The following is a 20,252-nucleotide window of genomic DNA, read 5'->3' as shown; positions in this document are numbered from 1 at the left end:
CCCTTTAATTGGCCATGCTCGCTGTCACTCATCTTTAACTGACTACAAAGGGGGACTCGCTGCCCAATCTGGACCGTCTTTTGCCCCCTTCCCCACCCCCTGTGAAAGAGCCAGTGCGTCTGGCACCTGTCCCAGCATGGAGAAAGGTAAACATTAGCCCTGTAGAGACTAACAGCTAGACTAACCATATATCCCCGTGGTGTTTCATAGTGGGGAAAGCCACTTTGTGTTGAGCTGTCGGACCCTGAGCCCACTTTGTAGTGGGCAGACTTGAGATCTGTTGTGTGAGATTTGGAGAAACTAACACAGTAGCTTGTGTGCAAAACTGTTTGACTGTTTAACTTTCCAGTCAGATAGCTGCACGGTTTCTTGTGCGTGCGTGTTTGTTTGTGTCCAAGAGAGCTGGAATTAGAAGCAGAGTCACAGTCATCCTTGCTTCTCCTGTCTTGGTTCAGAGACGCACACAGCAGCAGGAGAAGCTGAGCATTCGGTACAAAGAGATGATCAAGTGTCAGACATTGCCCAGCAGAGGGGAACAGGTATGGTTAGCTAGCTAGCTATGGTTAGTTATTTAGTTATGTAGCCTCCCCTTCTTAAATACATTGGTGTTTTGGTCTAGAAGCAAGTGGAAGAGACTGTAGCCTCACCAAGCATCACATGACTGTTTTACAATAAAATTGTTTTCGTTTCAAAAAAAGTTTTTGTTTAATCACAACAAAACCTTCCCAGTTATTTCACGTTCTTAAAAAACATCTATATTTATATTTGTGTTTTGTTTGGTAGTTTATTTCTGCACAACTGCATACAAAGGCCAAAAGGTTGATCCTGTTCATCTGGACATCCAGATGAACAGGATCAACCTTTTGGGATTTACTTACCTGGATGATTGAGCATGCATCGAGACAACTGCATACAAAGGCCACAGAAACACGGTCGTCCTGTGTGACTAAGACTTTAACCTGCACAAGTGCAACTGCAAAAAAGAAAAGGAGTGAATGACTTTTGTTATAAAAAGCAAATTATTTGTAAAGAAAAAATATTTTACAGACAAGTTTTTAGTATTCTTGGTGTCACAGATGGAGAAATGCAGCTGGATATGGAGGCAGCTCTGCACTCTAACTATGAATAAAGAAGACAGTTTATGTACTAAAATAAATAGTGAAGTTTACTTTCAATTAAAAAAAGTGTGCTTCAAAAATATAACGTGTCTCTATAAATACGCAAGTTAACATTAATGAAAACCAATGTTTATAAATAATAGCATATAAAATATAACCGTTAAAAACACCCACGACGTCAGTCTTTCCGCTTGTTCCTTTTTAGTACTGTTCTTCTTTTTACACCTCGTCAGTGATTGGCTGGACTCTCTCTAGCCTTCATTCTTCATGGCAGGTTCAACACAGTGCTGGAACATTCCTTAGAGATTTTGGTCAATGTTGACACGATAGCGTCACACAGTTGCTGCAGATTTCGCACCTATGATGTGACACACCCGTCCCACCACATCCCGATGGTGCCCATCTATTGAGATCTGGTGACTGGAGGCCATGCAAGGACTATGAACTCATTGTCATATCCAAGAAGCCAGTTTGAGATCTCCGTTCATGCTGGAAGGAGCCAGCATGATAATATGGGGCACTGTGGGCATAAAGGGTGTCCGTGGTCAGCAACCATACTCAGGTACATTTTTAAACAATGTTCAGTCGGTACTAAAGGACCCAAAAAATATCCCCCATGTCTATATACCATCACCAGCCTGAACCGTTAATAGAAGGCTGTGCCTTCATTATGTTGAAGTCAAATTATGACCCTACCACCTGAATGTCACAACTCATCAGACCAGGCAACATTTTTCTGCTCTTCTATTGTCCAAGCTTGGCGAGTCAGTGCAAAATGTCCTGTTCCTAGCTGACAGGAGCAGCACCCGATGTGCTGGCCCATTTGCTCCAAGGTTCAGTGTGTGGTTCATTCTTCATACCTTGTGTGTAATCACTGGGTATTTGAGTTTCTGCTCCCAGCAGTAGGGCAGGGCAAAAATATTTATCACGATATGTATTTGAAAATTTGCGATAACGATCTAACTGACGATATAATTGACGCGAGACAAAGTACTTTACAACTCCACAACTTTGATGGTTTTTTTTGCACTAATAATGTATTTTCACTTAAACAAGCAGCTGTTTTTTATGTGCATTAAAGCTATATAACTATTTAACAGTGTGGATGCAAATTCCTCGCTGACAGTTTAACCAAAAGGCGTTTCCAGTGGAAACTGGCCGACATATCCTCAGCATAACCATGTATAATATCCACAAAACTTAAAAAGAGGTTAAACACACACAATACGGTAACATTATGTTGAAGCACAGTACGTATCACTCCGCGAGGCTCCTGACTACGACAGCTGTAATGCTCCGACAATCCATCAAGAGTAGGGGCTTCGTAGCTTAGCAAAGTCGTGCTACAACATTTTTGACAGATTTTCGTGCGCCGTGTACATAAAATCCATTCGAGGTCAGTAAACGCAACCAGAATTCATACATAACGCACACCGGATTATAAGCTGCACGGTCCATTTTTCAGAAAATCAAAGGATTGATTTTAAGTGTGCCGTATTTTCCGAAAAACACGGTAATAACGACGGCCCGCTAGCATGCGCTACCAAAAAATGTGATTAGGTGTATATCTGACGGACGAAAGCTAAACCAGTTCCACACCACTGAAGTTGCAGCATTTTTACAAACCAGTTCTAGTTCATCCGTTTCATTCAACGATCCACTTTCGCTCTTCTCATTCTGCGTCGCCGCCAAGCTTTTTCCGCCATGTGCGTATGAAAACAAAGGCACTGCGCATGCGTGTTTTACCCATATTCTATCGCGATATTTCATAGTCTTGTCATTGCCTTACATTATACCGATATGGCCCTGCCCTACCAAGCAGTCTGGACGTTCTCCTCTGACAAAGCATTTTCACCTGTCCCGCTGATTACTGGATGGTTCCTCTTTTTCCATCCCGTTCTCTGTAAACCTTAGAGATGGTTGTGAGGGAAAATCCCAGTAGATCAGCAGTTTCTGAAATACTCAGACCAGCCTGTCTGGCACCAACACCCATGCCACTTTCAAAACCCTTTTCTTCTGCATTCAGATCCTCATTTTGAACTTCAGCAGGTAGTCTGGACCACGTCTACATGCATAAATGCTTTGGGTTGTCGCCATATGTGTAGCTGATTCTCATTAACAAAGTGGCCGCTGAGTATAGTTGGCTGGCCTAACTCAGGTCGACAGAGCACCATTAACTGCCAGAATCAGTTTCCCCTTGCTGACACCTGCTGAAGTTGCCTTTTCTTGTCTCTTCACTAGATTACACATTCACATCACAAGCACTGATTTAAGGCCTCAAATTCTCCTGTTTAAAGAGAATTAATTCACTGCTGTTTTAAAATTCCCTCTCAGTACACAGTAAGTCCCCAGCTGCTGAGTAAATTAGTTGAAAGTCAATTGGAAAGACTGTAAATAAGCTTGATAATACCAAGTACTTCTCTACGGAGAGTGTTTGGAATGGAAATGTCTCAGAAAGTCGCTCTTATATGCTACGCGGTTTGACGTTTTAATTGTCAATATTGGAGAATTTTTCCATGCTAAACTTTATTTTGAGGTTAATTATAAAACCACTGGAGCATATTTCAACTGTCTTTCCTTTTTTTTAGGGGTTTTTAGGCTTTTTGCCTTATGCAGATTGTGTGTGTGCGTGCGCCAGGCTTTGATATGGTTGTTGTGTGACTAAGCCTAACAAAAAGGAAGTGAAACTACACTAATTCTATTAACTACTTCTCAGTCATATGTATAAGCTGCTACAAATGTAACCTTTTTATTCTTACAGGTTTTGTAAAGCACTATGATATCTCAATGCAGTGTGAGATGTGATAAGTTGAAGTTCAACCATATTCACGTTTAGCAATAGCTCACCTATTATTTTTTTTCTTCATCATCATCTGCTGCTCCTGCCCCTCATCTCTCAAGGCCAGAAGTGGCGCAGACCAGCTGTACAGCTCGGGCTCTCGGAGCTGCCCAAAGAAAACCATTCTGCTCCCTTCTTCCTCCTCCACTTCCTCGCTCTCTCTCCACTCAGAGGTGACACGCAGTCTGCCATCTGTGTCTGTTTGTGTCTTTCTGTCTTCGGCCACAAATCCATGGCCGACCCATTTAGTATCCCCTTACTCTCCTGCTCTAATTATGTGTCCCGAACCCCTGATTTGGCCTCTGCAGTGTGTAGCATAGATGAAAACAAAATGCCGTGTTTCCCCAGGAGGGCTTCAGTCTTGTTTACTTCCCTTGTGAGTGGGTGGTGTCTGTTATTATCAGAGTAGTAGCTTGTTTTCATGCTGACTGGTATATGTTGTTGGGGTGTGATGGCTTGTAAACATATAGCCTCAGGAGACCTGGGCTCATTTTGATTTATTGTCAAGCACTGTCAGGGTTCCTGCATTACAAGCTGTTCTTTAAATGATAGTCAGCAACTGTGTTTTATGCTCATGTCTGTGCGCTCGGTGCCAACTGAAGTGTTAATACACTGTGTGTGTGTCTGCTCATTTCTGTCTTCAAGCATGAATGTAAAAGTCTGGAAGAAGAGGAACTTGAATACTATGAGAGGCCTCTGGCACACGGGGTAAATGACCGACTGCATTCATAGTCGTCTTGCCTCTGCCGCTTCTGTTTCAGTGGTTACTCAGATTATGGCTCGAGTATCTGTAATAAGCTGTTTTAAAGAAAAAATGTCAACATATTAAACAAGTCGCTCATTAGCTCCACCAAAAGAAATCGAGTCTCAACTGAGCTCCCTTGACAGGAGTGGATGCCACTGCACCCAACTGACCCAGGACCCATTCGCATACCTGGTATACAGGAGAGGGCTGAGCGCTTAATCTCCAGGTTTAAAGGCAAACCCGATAAACCACCAAAGGTGAACACTGTACATGAAAATTGCGGTTTCTAAGTGTTTTATTTGCCTCATTTTGTAGCCTACATCCAAGAAAGCACGCTAATGGTATTGGAGGCTAATTGTCACCCCTTCCCTCTCCCTCCCCGAAGCCTAAGAAAAAGCCGTCCCGTTTCTTTTTAGAGCAGTGGTACATGTCCCGAGGCCTGACTGGGGCTCCTGGTTCACCACTCTCCTCTCTTGACTCTGCCAGAAAGGTTCTTTTTTATTTTTTATTTCTTGGATGCTGTGGACTGAGACTCAACCTGTGGCATGTCAGGAAACTTACCACTCATAGAAAGATTTTTGCTACTAACAGGTAGGGCTGCCACAAACGATTATTTTGATAGTCGACTAGTCACCGATTATTTTTGCGATTAGTCGACTAATCAGATCATCATCCATTGGACGTAAAACGTACAGCTTATTGCACCAGCAGCATCTGCTCTTATATAACTATCATTAGCTTACAGCTTTAAGTGTTTAAGGTCTGTGCTAACTAAAAATAAAGACAAGATGATAGTTTGTTAAATTTTAATGACATTTGCAGATTGTTTCGGTGAAGTTTAATAAACTCCTTGCTATCTAAAATATAACAGGACACCGGAGTAAATTCTCCAGCATCTCATACTTCTGATAATCAGCTGTCTGCTTGACGTTTATTCAGCTGTGTGAAAACTATAACTTTAATCTCAGCCAAACAGATTTACTCAGGAACAAATAAAATACTAAAAAAAGCCAAACAATAACATTTTTAAGTTATCTAAGTGACTTATATATCATGTTTAACCTGAGTAGCGAAACACGGTGGGTTTGAAAACGATTTGCCAGGAGTCCGGTGTTCTCATGGCTCTAGTGACCCTAGCCCCCTGCTAGCTATCGAGCTAGTGGGTAACAGACGTCTCCGAAAACTTCGGAGCGCTTTTGAAAATATGTGGTGTCTTGATAAACTGAGCAGATATTTGAGGTTTACACAGCTACATTCCCGCCTGAAAATATGTTAAACGTTTATTTTGTGACCCAGAAAGAATAATAAGAGTAATATTAAAACTAACTAGCTGCCGCCATTGTTGGAAACTGAGCTGGGCTGCGCTATGAATTCTGGGATACAGCTTCTTCTTCTTCTTCTTCTTCTTCTTCTTCTTCTTTGGGGTTTAACGGCAGCTGGTTCCTTGTACATGCAGTGCTGCCATCTTCTGTTTCAGTCCATTATTACACTCTTAAATCCTACCACTTATTCCTGCGGCTTTTGTGATCTTACAAAGCTTCAAACGACGCGTCGACTATTAAATTAGTCGTCGACGATTCTGATAGTCGACTAATCGTGGCAGCCCTACTAACAGGAATTAAAGGCTCACTTGATTGTTGCCAATCGATGCTTAAGTATCTGATATCTGTTGTTTTTGTGCTGAATACACTCGCTAACTAAAGGAAATTGCTTTCATTGTTTATTTACTCACTGCATAAATTAAAGGCTTGTCAGCCTGAATCTGAGAACAATGACAGCAGTCTATGGCTTTTACCACAATGAAAAGGAGATTTCATATTTAGCAACGTTTTCCTCACCATACGTCCCTTTGGTGATTTCTCTGCAGAAGCCAGCAAAGCCTCTGGACTCCGATGGCCAAATGCCCTTGTGTGTGCTTAGTATTCAGGAGAGGGCTGATCAACTTGCTTTACAATTTGAGGGCAAGCCAGTCAAACAACAGGTGACTCGAACTATCGACACAGATGGATGATTACAGGTTTAAATATTTGTACATTTTTAACAAAAGCACTTTTTTTGGGTCAACTTTGTCTCACCTAAGTCTTTAACTGACTCTAGAGGAAAGAGAGGCTGTTGTTACAGCAGGATATTACAGAATAAGTAGTAAATCATAATATCTTCTCAGTTGAATACATTAGTATTCTTCTTTAGATTTACTTGAACTTCTAATAACTCTCCTCTCTCCCTCTTTGGAGCCTAAGAAAAAGCCATCACGCTTTTTTATGGAACAGTGGCGCCTGGCCAGCCCCCAGAGTCCCCCTGATTCTCCCCCCACCACGTCTGACACCTTGAGACAGGTAGTCATTTTATGCCTGGAAGGAATGGCGTGTCGTGGCGCTGACACACTAAACGTGCACTTGGCCTGTCAGGAAGATGATGCACCTCACTTTCCAGCACAAGTCGCTTAACGTGATCTCACCTGATGTTTGCTTGAAAGTCGGGCTGCTTGTTTAGAAATGCGAGCAAACTCATTTGTTTAGCACGTTTGCTGTGATTAGTGAGTGCGAGTGATCCGTCACTGTGTCTGAACAGATATTAAAGTAATCTTAGCAGAACTCTGTTATAATTCCCACGCTTATTTGTACTCAGTAGCTGATTTGGATTTTAAGAGCAGCTTGGCAGCAAAAATCTCATCTAGTGTAATTCCCATGTTGACGAGCCAACTTTCAATTTAGCAGAGCGGTGCACAGTAATAGTTTTCGTGGCTTAGGTTTGCCACATGCTACAGTCGACCTAGATTCTTCCCTTTTTAAAGCTCTTTGAGGTTTCATAGATTGAAATCTAATCCTGGTGTAGATTAATTCAGAATTCGACCCAAAGATGATCTCATATGCCAAACACTTGCTGAATTTGGGAATTAGCAACGCAGCTTTGCAGATTTTTGCAGATTTTTACAGATTATTGCAGCTCGTTTATATTTACGGTGCAGCATGAGTGACTTTGTGTGTGCAAGCGAATAAAAACTGCATGACTGCTTTAAGCGAGTTGTCTAAACACTGTGATAGTTGATCTTTTTCCAAATCCAGCTCTTGGTAGTAAACCCAACATGAAACTTTTGAGGTTTTTCTCAGGAACTGTGTTCGCTGCTTTTGGTGGAGCCTCACACACGTCTGAACACTCGACCAGTCCAGCGTGCAAACGCTTCCTTTGTCTTGTGTAAATTCCCTGTTAGACACCATTGTTTGTCTGCTGTGTTTGAGCACTTGTCGCACACACACCTCTTCCTTCTGTTTTTCACGTTGTTTTTCATCCATCATTTCTAATGTTTCTCTACCTGTCCTCTTATTTTTCTTTCTTTCTCTCATTGCTGTTGATAGCAGTATGTAAGGATGTACACAGGGGGCGTTAGCTCATTGACCGAGCAGATAGCCAGTCAGCTTCAGTCTCCCAAGCCCACACATGTACCTGAAAAGAGGGATCTGGTAAGCACTCGGGTTGTAGAGTAGAAGGCATGTGGCTACACAGATCACTGCAGCGCTTCCCAGAGAGTGTGTTTTTTGCACATTGTGCTCCTTTTACCACATTTGAACTTCCTTCTCTCCCGTAGCTGCAGAGTGTGTTTTCCCAACGAGTCCCTGTAATTTGGACTGCTGCTCGCCTGCAAGCATCCCTCTCTCACTAATGAATAACTTTGGAATTGCTGTATTTTGGAATCATTAGCTTGTAAATAATATCTGTATCCTTCAAACATTTGTAGTGACCTGATGTGAGCGTCTGGCTTAACAATAACTTTCTCCTTGTGCACCAGTTTGAACGTTTCTCTTCATTTATAAATAAAGATAGATTCAGTACTTTTTCCCTTGCAGGGCTCGCTCAGGAAAGAATTCCCTGTCAACATCGGAGGCAGCGATGTTTGTTTCTTCTGCCGAAAACGCGTGTACGTGATGGAAAGGCTGAGTGCCGAGGGGAAGTTCTTCCATCGCAGCTGTTTCAAGTGCGACTACTGCGGCACGACTCTACGACTGTCCTCTTATGCGTTTGATGTCGAGGGCGGTAAGCTTTCCAAATGGTTTCAGCCCCACGTGTGCTTATATTTCATTAACTACAAGGTGAAATAGACTGAAATGATCTTGAGTACGATATAATGACTAAAGTGTAAAGCTGCAAAGATGATTCTTCGTTTGAAGACATACAATCTAGAAACGATTTTGACTGTGTGCACGTTTGCTGCCCTCCTGTGGTGTGATCACGCCATGGCCTCTCAGCCTGTTTTTTTTTTTTTTTTTTTTTTTTTTTTGAGCCGAGGAATGCAGCAGAGCCATCTTCTGATTCAAAAAATGAAGTTACAGCCACATAATTTTTCAAAATTTATTGGTTTTAAATATGTAAAAGACAGCTGTAAGAGATTTTTGCGGTAACCCCCACCTCGGACTCAGTGCAGTCTTATGATTCCATATTTTTCCATGCTGGGAGGTGTCTATTGTGCTTAAGGACAGGCAACAGATTGTTCAGTGGGACAGTAGCTTTTTCACGGTCAGCTGTGGGAACAGAACCTCCTGATTTTTCTGAATGCACTTGAGACAAAGGAATTGATTTTTTCCGACAGAGTAGATGCAGCCCACAGACTCCGTGAGGTGAAATTTGCCGAATGCGTTTATTTGTGCATTTAATGTATTTGCTTATGCTCTGTGTGTCTCCTACAGGAAAATTTTACTGCAAGCCCCACTACTGTTACCGCCTGTCTGGGTATGCTCAGAGGAAGAGGCCTGCTCCCTCTGCTGCTCCAGTCACAGCCAAGGTCCATTTTTATTTACTTGAAGAAATCCTGGTGGAAATCAGGATAGGGCTGGAAAAATGTTCTGAGAGTGCTCTCATATCTCCGATAGCAGGGCTGATGTTAAAATCATTTGTGTCATTTGCAGGAGAATCAGACCCCCCAAATACCTACTACGACCGTGGATGCCCCTGGAAGGGCGATGGCAGCAGCTGCCCCCTCGGCTGACCTCCAACCCTCAGGTACTCGACTTTCCTATCTAGCTGTGGCGGCTGCGCCCTGGCGTCTGGCCGTGGGTGTGGGAGTCCAGCTAGGCACCCTCCGCCGCACTCTCTCCCGGACCTGCCACCAGGTGGCACACAACCCCTTAGATTCTCCCTTCCTGTTTACCTACTGCATCTACCTCTTCTGCTGTTTCACCATCAATGTCCTGCTCAGCCTCCTCTAGCATGACTTTTGTGTCCCTTCTTATTTCCTTCCTTGCTTCCTTTTTCTCTTTGCCGACTACTGTCAGTGGGATGTATATAGATCTAGTTTGTGTGACCAAAGCTTCAAAATGGTCCTGTAAATACTGTGAGTCTCTCAGTTGCTGAATTATTTCCTGAAGATGCAGCATTCTTTCTGTTTCTGTTGGCAGTCTCTTTATGACTTGTGATTGGCAGATGGATTCAAACAGTGCTCTGGCGCCATAATCTTAGAAGTGAATGGTGCATCTTAAACCTGTTTGTTTCTTGGCTTGGAAATTATAGAGAGCTGCTCAGAATTCCTTCTGGTCAGCTCTCCAGGCAGCACCATTAACCCTTTGCATAGACCTCCTCATTGCTATTCTGGCTTTTACTGTGAAATGTGGAAGTAAAGTTTAGCTTTCTTAGCCCCCAATCCCCCCCCCCAAAAAAAATATATCAGTTACCCACTGGTGTGTACATTCAATCTCTATATACTGTTAATGATTGCTATAGAGCTGCCTGTTTTTAATGAAGAGCCAAGCTGTACTCTTTGGTGATTGTAACCCCGAGTGGCCTGTGAGTGCTCTTTTTTTAGCTCGACCTCCTCCTGTGTGACGTGTTTCTTTCTCTGTAAGTTGTTTTGCACCTATTAGTATTCCTCTTCCTAAAACTCACTATTATATGTGATAAAGTGCCTGTATCAGTGCTGTTGTGAGCTTTACCTTTCCCCTTCCGATCAGAGCATCTTAAAACTGAGAGCTTTACTAGTGCTTGCATTGGTGCTTGGGACTGGAGTTTTGTTTTCACCCCCCCCTTCCTCTGCCTTCCTGCATTCCTCAGCCTTTCACCCCCCGACAGATTCCTGCCAGAACCACTTGTATTTGCTCGACGTAGTGCGTCTCATCTGCAGTAATTGCTTTGCACACTGTAGCTGAATAAAATCACGGATTAGACTAGAGAGAGCTGAAACCGGTAAGCTTTGCAGAAAATGAATATTTGAAACTTTAATAAGTGAAAGTGTTAATAAGTGTAGGCCTGCCGCAATGTGGCAAGTGTAGTTTATAACTTCAGATGCAAGACTTTATTAAATACTGTAGTCATACTGCAGCCGTGCATACTATAATATATTCTACATTAAGATTAGACAACAAACAACTGCTAATATATTGGTGGAGGTTTGCAGTCAGTGTAAAGTACTGTAGAACAAAGCAATATTTTGCAGGTCTATACATTCGTCAGATATGTGTGCTTGTGCTGCACAGACACCTCCACAAATACATATGCATTATATGGTAAGGACATCCCATGCTGCTGCAAAGTTCAGCAACTGTGGAGTTCTTGGACCACTAAATTAGTGTTTGCAAAATAATAAGAGTTAGACCACTAAACCAAAATCAACCACAAAAAAACCAAAACAGACCCCCAACTGCTGACAGAAGTCCAACCCTGGACTATATCAGATGAAGTAATTACAGTGTTTAGTGATGCAGGTTATTAAAGTATAAATATGTATCAGTTTAAACTTAAGTCTCTCTCTTCTTTGCTGTTTTACGTACTTTTCACTTGTTTTCGAGGAAACATCTATCGTCACATTCATATGAGTCACACATACAAAATAAACAGGATTCAGTGTCAAATATCACACATTTAATGAGATCATGGGACTTTAAGGCATTGGCCTTAAAGCAGTGCTAGTGCTCTTTATTTCAATTAGAATTTATCTCTAAGTGACAAGATGACGGCTGTACTTCCATGATAACTCTATTTTAACCCATTTCACTGTCATGAACCTTTGCCAGAAGAAATATTGTCAAAACATACAGTTTTAAGGTTTGCTTCTCAGAATGGGAACAAGGCAAGGCACCAATCTTGTACATTTAAGTATAGAACAATGGCTCTATTTTAAAGTGTGAAACCTATTTGTGTTTGTTGATCTTATTTGCTGTAGGAATATTATCTAATGCAATAAATTCAGTAATAGATCTTAAATCGGTGTCTCCTTGTCAGTTTGTCCTTAATGTACAAGATTACTTTGGTTAAAGTTCTGGCTGCAGATGTGGATGAAAATGCACCATTTTACTAGTTGGATGTGTGATGGATTTGATGCTGTCGCTGACGTAGCTTCACACATACACTGCCAGAATTTGCATCGGTTTTCACATCAGCGTTCACAAATACATTGGATTTAGTTTGGTCCTGCTTGCACCTGCCTGATCATCACCTGCACGTATGTGCTCTCTCTCCTCTGCTTTCTTACCTTGATCCTGTACCCCACAGTGCTGGAAGTGAACGGCCTGCAGGAACCGAGCCTAGCTAAACGCCTGAAGGGAACTCCAGAACGCATTGAGCTGGAGAACTACCGTCTGTCCCTGCAGAGGGAGGAGGAGCTGGAGGAGGTGCCTGAGGAGACGCTGGCGGAGCACAATCTGAGCAGTGTGCTGGACAAGGCCACAGATGCTGACCTGGGTTCTAGGTAAGATTTTAACAACATCCGTTAATTTCGTTTTTATGATATTCGGTTTTACCCTTTCTGCCGTTTAGTGTTCAGCGAGTTGTTTAAACGATCTCTAATAAGACTTTAAACAAGTTTCAACTCTTTGGACGTCCTTAAAATAGTCGCGTCACGCAAGCAGCTATGGCTATGCGCACAGAAGCTCCACCCACTCTTTAAACTTTTTGTTCGTTACAGTTAGCCAATCACGATAAAGTGGGATAGAAAGGAAGTGGGAGGAAGCTAAAAACATCTTAGTTGGGATTAACTGTGGGGGTTCACCAACGAGCGGTTTGTCTATTTTGAATCACAGAAAACTTCTTTGCTAGAGTCCAGAATCCCTCAGGCTGCTGTGAACATCTCCATACTTGTACTGTCCTCAAATACTTGCTTTCTTTCATGTTCCCTAACACTTTGCTGACGCCTTTTCTCTACTTTCTGCAGTAGCTCAGAGTCAGACATGGAAGAGGAGGACGAGCAGGAGGATCAAGAAGAGGCGGAGGAGCAGCCTCCCAGCCCGTCAGACCTCGGCGGCGTTCCGTGGAAGGAGGCGGTAGAGCTCCATGCCAAGCTGAGGGGCGATCACTGCGAGGAGGGAGAGGGTGAAGCTTTGGCTGACACACGCAGCAGAGATGGGGAAGTAGATGAAGAGGACGAGGAGGAGGAGGATGAAAATGAGGCCGAAGAAGATGAGGAGTCGAGCGAAGGTAAATTAGTTTTGCATTGTTATTCCCGTGATAGTGGAAATTAATGGTTTCTTTATGCTAATGTGTTTACACCCTATCCAGACTTCAGTGGCCTTGACCTCAGAGCTCCGTGTTGTTTACTGTTTCATGTTCTCGTCACTGTCTGAAACACCGAGTCATCCTCTTGTCTCTCTTCTGCTTGTCTGCCATGTCCACATACAATGCACGTGTATGTATCTGTCTGTGTCATTTTCTTTTTTGATTTATTTTTGGGGGGCCTTTGTCTCCCCCTGCTGACAGAGGGGGATTACTGGCCCTGGGATAGAGAACTCCAGTCAGGCCTTTGGCTGGAGAAGTACCTTACAGACGAAGAGGATGTTGGTACATTTAAAGGTAGCAACGGAAGTGCCTGCGGATGTGTTTGCAGTTACTTTGAATAATTCTGCCTTGTTTGGGTTTCATTTTCAATAATTTCTACAAGAAGCGTGCCTTTGGCTTCTTTATGGTTTGGTTTGTTGTGTTTTTATGTGAGTTTTGTGTTCATCGGTGTTCCCTTTTCATTGTCAGTCCCATTCCATCTAACCTCCTGTTTCAAACCTCTGGAGTTCTTTATGGCATTAAAATACTAATCTGATGAATCAGATCTGATTATCTCCCCCACGGCGCTGCAGTTATGTTTTACAGCTGTGCGACGGAACTGTTATATTTAACAAATGTGTTATTATTTTCTTTTCCAAGCTTTGTACCCTTGAAGCTTACTTTTATGGTTTGGCGTTTTGCAGTGTATTGCATGCAGCCGCCCTTCATTTCTCTTTGATGATTTTTTTCCCATTGTCACTGTATAACTGTCTCTCTGCCTTTTCTCTTCCATTTTGCCCTGTTTTTCCCCCCTGTTCCTTTCTTCCACAACTACCCTCATCTCTCTTTATCTTCCTCTCCTAACTCACACAACTTTACGCCACGCAAAAATACAAAATCACAACACTTACATTTAGCGAGGAGTCTCCACATCCAACAAGTCCTGCAGCCTGTGGATCCCAGCGCCATTCCAGGTTTGAGAGCACATCTGGAGTCTGAGGGAGACAAGGATGATGGCCAGCTGGCCTCAGCCTCCCAACTCTCCCAGCCCTCTGAGCTCACGCAGCCCTCCTCTGCAGGTAACCCACCCGGGGGCCTATACGCCTGGGAAGGCCGTGGGTCTCGCCATGTTCAGGATCAGGGTGTCTCATTTTGCAAGTGTGGCTGCTGCTGCTTTGTCTGTGTCTGCCACAGGTGGACCCCAGCTTGTTGTTTTGAATTACCTCTGATTTGTACATTTGTGTAACATTGCTTTATTTCTCGGAATGTCTAATTTTGTGTTGAGCCTGTTGTCATTCAGAGTCACTGTTGTTCCTCTGGGGCGAATATAACGCTCTCCAAACGCATCCCAGCGCGCCATTTAACCCTCTCGTCAGTTCCTTTGATTTGATTCTCTTTTGTTCTTTTGTGTTCTCCCATGTTGTTTCTCATGTGTCTAATTGCTTTACTGTTATTTCCCCGCCATCTATCCCTCGTCGTTCTGTATCTTCTGGTTTGAATGTAGCCCCTGCCCACACGTCCGCCCGACACGAGGCAGTGAGAGTCTGGTTGGAGTCCCTGTCCGGAGGTAGCACAGACTCGAAAGGGATCCTGACATCCCGTCTTAGACTCCTGTTCTGTCTATCAGCTGGGCTGGCCTCTTTTCATGGAGCATGCATAAACACATGCAGAGACCAGTAAACTCACAAGCATGCCTGCTGTAAGACTGTCGAGGTTTTTCTCTCCTGGGTTCAGATCAGCACTTGTGTTTCACCTTTTGTAACCAAACCTTACATTCTACTCTTCTAATTTCCAAAATATGTATTTTCTTTTGCACTTGCTCTGTATGTTATGCTGTAACGTAATATATTCCGGGGAGTGAAACCACAAGGCACCACAGCTTTGGGAGCTCACCTCTTAATGGCACTTGTACTTGCATTAAGTTCACAGAATGTGGGTGTTGAAGTACATTATCAGCTGATTAAGAGCTTGAATGAATTGAATGAGAGTCCTACACCTCTGTTTGAAGTCCTCGTATAAGCCTTGAGTTCAGAGTTAAAGGCCCAGTAAAGACCTCCGGCAGAGATCAGACCAATTACAAAGTTCTTTTAGTAGTTTATGTGCCCGTGCACTCAGATCGGTCACCTAGTAGTTAAAGCTGATATATAAACTGCATGGATAAACTGCCCCCTCCCCCTCCCAGTTTTGCTCGCTAACCACAGTTTAACCAGTAACATTCTGGTTGTGCTTCTGCTTGGATCAAATATTTTCAGCTTACTAATTTAAAGTTGCTGCATGTAGCTGCAGCCTAGCTGCTCCTTTGTTCATATTAAAAGACTTGGACTGTTTGATTTGTATGCAAAAGATTTTCTTTCTTTCTTTTTTTTTTTTGCCCAAACTCTTTCCTAATGCTGTCTGAAGAAAAATAGATTTTGATTTTTAAAATCTACTCGCCTTTTTTTCGACCTTTAATGTTTGTATTCGGCTTTTCAAAATCGGCCTCGATAGCTTTCCACCTCACTGTCAGGATTTCTGAGAAAAGATTCATTCAAGCTACTTTTAAACAGAAAAAAGTTCTCACAGTTATTGTCTAAAGACACGATAATAATGTTCCAATGACTCATTTATTTCCCTTTTTTTCATGTCAGAGCCCTGCGAAGATGAAGTACTCGAAGCCGAAGCAGACGGTCCAGATATGGAGCCTGGCACAGAGATGGATCAGGGTAAACAGTCAAAACATTACAAACAGTAATGAATCCATCAAGTGTTTTAACATGCGGAAAATAGCATTTTTGTTTACAAAGAACTCTCTTCATCAAAATGAAACGACTCAGATAATTAAACTTCCAAAGCTGTGTAATAATGAAATATTTGATGTGATGTTTAAATTCCAGATGACATCCCTTCGGATGCGGAAGCTGAGGCTCGTTTGCACCAGTCGGAGCACGATGAAGCGCTTCCCGAGGAAGACAAGAAATCGGAAAGCTTGGCAACAGCTTCCAGTATGGGTACATGTCACAAAACGTTTCTCTACACGATCACGCAGATATGTTTTCCACAAATAAAAGGCAATGAGCCTTTTCTTCTCCCTTTTGTGAATTCAGAACCATCCAGCATCGGCCTGCTGCAGAAGGACGATATCGTTCTTTTTCCGCTTAAACCATCCCCAGAACCTGAAACCCAGGTGAGATGATGCTTCAGAGGTTCAAAGCGATTAATGGCTTTTACCTGAATCCTAAACTCCTCTGTTGTTTGTTTTGTTTTGTAGATAAGTCCCGTAAAATCTCCTGGTCTCCGCTTTTTTCCTGATCCTTTCATACCTGAGGAAACAAAGCCAGAAAAGATGACTCCATCTCCAACTTCCAGGAGCCCGCTGTGCCCTTCACCTGCTCCTGTCCAGCAGTTGTCTCCTGTTCCCTCACCTACTAATGCTGCTGCTTCTACACCAGTTAAAACCCCAACTTCTGCTTCATCTCCTCCTCTTTCACCCACCAAACCACCTGCTGCCTCTCCACTACAGCCACCCAGTGAGTCACCTCTCAAGTCACCAGTGAGCTCACCAATTTGCTCCCAGCCTACACCCCTGCCCGAAACTGAAGGACCTAAATCTCCCGTCTTTCCTCACCGCTCCATTTGCCCTCTCACAGGAAACCCCCTCTCCCCGATCTGTGCCCAGCCGCTGCCCTGCCATGAACCCTCATCACCCCTCACCTCTGATTCTCCCGTCAGAACTCAGCCCGTCCCCGCAGTCACTTCAACGCCCTTGGCTAAAACCAACATGGCCACGCCAGAGCCTTCAAATTCCTCAACAGAAGAGACGCCGTCTAAAAAGACGGATATCATTGAGGAGTTCTGGTTGAAGAGTGCTGAGATAAGAAAGAGCCTCGGTCTGACTCCTTTGGACCGCAGTAGTAAAATCTTAGAAAGGAGTGTTGTTAAGACTCCACCTCAGGACTCCAACTTCGCTAAGACACAAACAGCAGACGTGTCCGGGGAACAGAAGCCTGCCTTCACTGGCCGGGCTGTCATTCGCAGACTCAACATCACTCTCGAGGGTCAGGTCATTACTCCTATCGCTCCTGTTGAGCCCAAGAGCGATGGCTCTGATAAAAGAGACATCAGCAGCAGCTCAGGCTTGGGCTTGAATGGAAGTGTGGCCACAAGCCAGACGGTAAACAGTGACAGCTATAACACGTCCGACTCGGCTATGCTGACACCACCTTCCAGTCCGCCACCACCCGTGCCTGCTAATCAGTCTCCAGCCGTGCTCAGGCAGCAGAGACACCAGGTGTCCTGGACCAACGGAACAGAAAAACTTCCATCTGAGCATGCCAAAGAGCCAGCAAAAGCCACTACCCCTGTTCCTGCACCCAGGACCCAGCTGAGCCCCGTATCTGTGCCCAAACCAGCACCCAGGAAGGTCTCCTCACCTCAGGCAGCTCCAGAAACAACCCCGGTGGTCGTGATGAGGGAGAAGAAGAGGGAGAAGCCACGGCCGCAGGAGACGAGGAAGTCATTTGTGGAGACTGTGGAGGAGATTCCTTTTGCTGACGATGTGGAGGAGAGCTACGACGACCGGACACCAGACACAAGCATGAACAGGTATTACACTCCGCCCACGAGCAAGCCGAGCAGGGAAAAACCTCCCCTTCATCTGGCACTAGCAATGGAAAATGGTAAACCCAATATCCCAGTCAACCCAGTCTCTAAGACCCAGAGGGCAACTCAGTTCTCTCCAGAAGCCAGGGAGATTGCAGAGGAGAGGATAAGGGCCAGAGAAAAATCTGTCAAGAGCCCGGCTCTAAAAGAAGCTATGGCCAAACAGTTGAGCAAAATGAAAGAGTCCGATGGGGAAAAGGGCGCCTCACCTAAAGTGGCCTGGAATGTAACACCAGACACTGTTGGAAAAAGTAAAAAGTCAGCTGCATCTCCAAAGACATCAGCTGTGAAAGCTTTAGAGTCAAAGAAGTCCGAGGCCCTGTCGGAGCGTTTCTTTAGCAGTAACAAGAGCCTGGACAGCTCGGTGGCTTCGTCAGACGGCTCCTCTACAAGTAAAAGTAAGAAACGAAGCTCCCTCTTCTCCCCGCGGAAAAACAAGAAGGAGAAAAAAGCCAAGAACGACAGCAGCAGGCTCTCGGGCGCAGATGAGACGCCTCCAAAACACAAGTCTCTGTGGAAGGCTGTCTTCTCAGGGTACAAGAAGGACAAGAAGAAGAAGGATGATAAGTCGTGCCCGAGTACACCGTCGTCCAGCTCCACTACTCAGGACTCTGGGAAGAGAAGGACATCACCTCTTGGGAGATCTTCAGGTAAGACTATTCTTCCAAAGCTCATTTCATGTTATGAAATTATTGATTGCTGATTGTTGTCTTTGCTTGTCGTTTGAAGTAGACTTGAAAACTCGGAGAAACCTGAGTTTCTCCGAAGATTCCGACCTGTCCTGTGACGATGTTCTGGAAAGATCCTCCCAGAAGTCCAAAGCAGATGTGAGCAAATACAAATGTCACGTGGTTGTCATTAGGGATTCATGCATGCACAGGCTTGCAACGCCAACCGGAGTTGCCTGGGGTCCTTAAAACCGCCTTTTTGGACCTTTCTTGAATGAATTTTACTCATGCAGGTTCATCTCATTAGATGTAAATCACAACTTAAAATCAAACTGTTGTGAATGAAACTCGTGCAGTCTGGCTTTGCAAGGCTATACATATCATCACGACATCCGCTGTACCAGTTTCTGTTTTGCTTCCTCTCGAAAATGTTTTTCTTTATATAATCTCTTCCACTCCTAGAGGCATGTGGACATCTTTGACCTAGTATCAGGCATGCAGAAGGAGGCAATAAAGGAAGAGACACTGGAAAAGGAGAGGAGGAGGGAGTTGAAGGAAAAAAGGGGGGTGAAAGAGAGGCATAAAAAAAGGGGACAGGAGAAGGAGGTTAAGCGAGAAATGGAGAAAGACGACGAGGAGGTATTGTGCAGCAGGGGTTACATAATTTTGAATTTCAGAAAGTGTCATCTTTCTGAATAATGCCATTTAGCATCACCAATCTTTTAGTTAAAGTTCATATAACGTGCCGGTGGCTTTGCAAGCAAACCCCAGATAAATCTTTGCTATCATTAAATTTTAGAACATGAGCTCTTTTATTGGAATCCATTTGCACTCATTGCATTTATGGCTGAAATTCAGCATTATATTTGCCACTGCTGCCGAGTCTGTGTGTGTTTCTGGTGGTTTTAAATAGATAGAATCGTGCTCAGGGCCAGAGGCATGAAGCTCAGATGTACTCCTATTCTCTTTTGTTTGTGTATATTTTGGAAACGTGTACATAAATCAGCCACAACACTAAAGCCTGTGGACACCTGCGTCGATTTTCCCCCACTCAGGGCGTGGCTAGTCTTGCTAATGACCTACGAAATGTATTCAGGTGTGTTGCAACCAGGACACATGGAAAAGTTTCAGGACACCAGACCTCAGGGCCGGTGTCCTGCAGGTTTTAGATGCATCCTTGATCCAACACAGCTGATCTAAAGGCTAAATGATCTGCTCAACATGTCTTGATGGGCTGTATCCCAATTCAGGATCTGCAGCCTTAAAGTACGCAGCCTCAACGATCCTCAAGGGCCGCGTAAGGCCGGAAGTGCGAGGCTTGTGTAATGGGACGGTCTGTTGCGCTGCCCAGGTTGCCTAGCAACCATGATACTAACAGCTGGAAACGTTTCATACAGCTGTGTTTGACAGAGATGAAGGAGAAAATCTTTTGTTCATTTGTTTGTTTCTACACGAGCTTTGATTATTCTCTGTAGGATTAAGCTCAGCTATTGAACGGCGTATATTTTAAAGTAAAGGCTTTAAAACCAAGTTAGTACAAACGTCACTAACGTCACATAACTTTGTCGACATGTGGCCAACAGGAATGTTTAATGTTCTTCGTTATTAAACATTTGCACATAAATAAGTGACATAATATTCAGTACTTAAAGTTTACTCTTCGGGCGCCCCTCATCCGCCGTTTTTTTTTTCTTCGGCAAAATTATCCACACCCACCGCCGCGCTATGCATTCTGGGATATGTTGGGCCACGAAGTCTACACCGCCACAGCCTTAAAATTCAGGGAAATG

General features: G+C 43.9%; 1 protein-coding gene across 1 annotated transcript in view; it reads left to right on the top strand.

Annotated features, from left to right (window-relative positions):
• mical3a (microtubule associated monooxygenase, calponin and LIM domain containing 3a) overlaps positions 1–20,252 on the top strand; it is a 103,469-nt gene that overhangs the window by 69,637 nt on the left and 13,580 nt on the right. Inside the window, exons 18-40 of the mRNA XM_085359013.1 lie at positions 51–146; positions 456–539; positions 4,020–4,130; positions 4,603–4,665; positions 4,846–4,959; positions 5,088–5,192; positions 6,570–6,683; positions 6,937–7,038; positions 8,059–8,163; positions 8,548–8,734; positions 9,385–9,479; positions 9,604–9,697; positions 12,179–12,374; positions 12,837–13,099; positions 13,379–13,471; positions 14,074–14,235; positions 14,661–14,723; positions 15,784–15,858; positions 16,030–16,143; positions 16,240–16,319; positions 16,404–18,444; positions 18,524–18,621; positions 18,925–19,101. Of these exons, the coding sequence (XP_085215139.1) occupies positions 51–146; positions 456–539; positions 4,020–4,130; positions 4,603–4,665; positions 4,846–4,959; positions 5,088–5,192; positions 6,570–6,683; positions 6,937–7,038; positions 8,059–8,163; positions 8,548–8,734; positions 9,385–9,479; positions 9,604–9,697; positions 12,179–12,374; positions 12,837–13,099; positions 13,379–13,471; positions 14,074–14,235; positions 14,661–14,723; positions 15,784–15,858; positions 16,030–16,143; positions 16,240–16,319; positions 16,404–18,444; positions 18,524–18,621; positions 18,925–19,101 (4,632 nt within the window). The remainder of the gene's footprint in view (positions 1–50; positions 147–455; positions 540–4,019; positions 4,131–4,602; positions 4,666–4,845; positions 4,960–5,087; positions 5,193–6,569; positions 6,684–6,936; positions 7,039–8,058; positions 8,164–8,547; positions 8,735–9,384; positions 9,480–9,603; positions 9,698–12,178; positions 12,375–12,836; positions 13,100–13,378; positions 13,472–14,073; positions 14,236–14,660; positions 14,724–15,783; positions 15,859–16,029; positions 16,144–16,239; positions 16,320–16,403; positions 18,445–18,523; positions 18,622–18,924; positions 19,102–20,252) is intronic.

Source organism: Diplotaxodon limnothrissa, linkage group LG7 (genome assembly GCF_057381915.1).
Source record: "Diplotaxodon limnothrissa isolate DT_005_m linkage group LG7, D_limnothrissa_male_GT1.1, whole genome shotgun sequence".
Taxonomy (NCBI): domain Eukaryota; kingdom Metazoa; phylum Chordata; class Actinopteri; order Cichliformes; family Cichlidae; genus Diplotaxodon; species Diplotaxodon limnothrissa.
The sequence above is the reverse complement of the archived record's forward strand: the minus strand, read 5'-3'. Positions and strand labels throughout refer to the sequence as shown.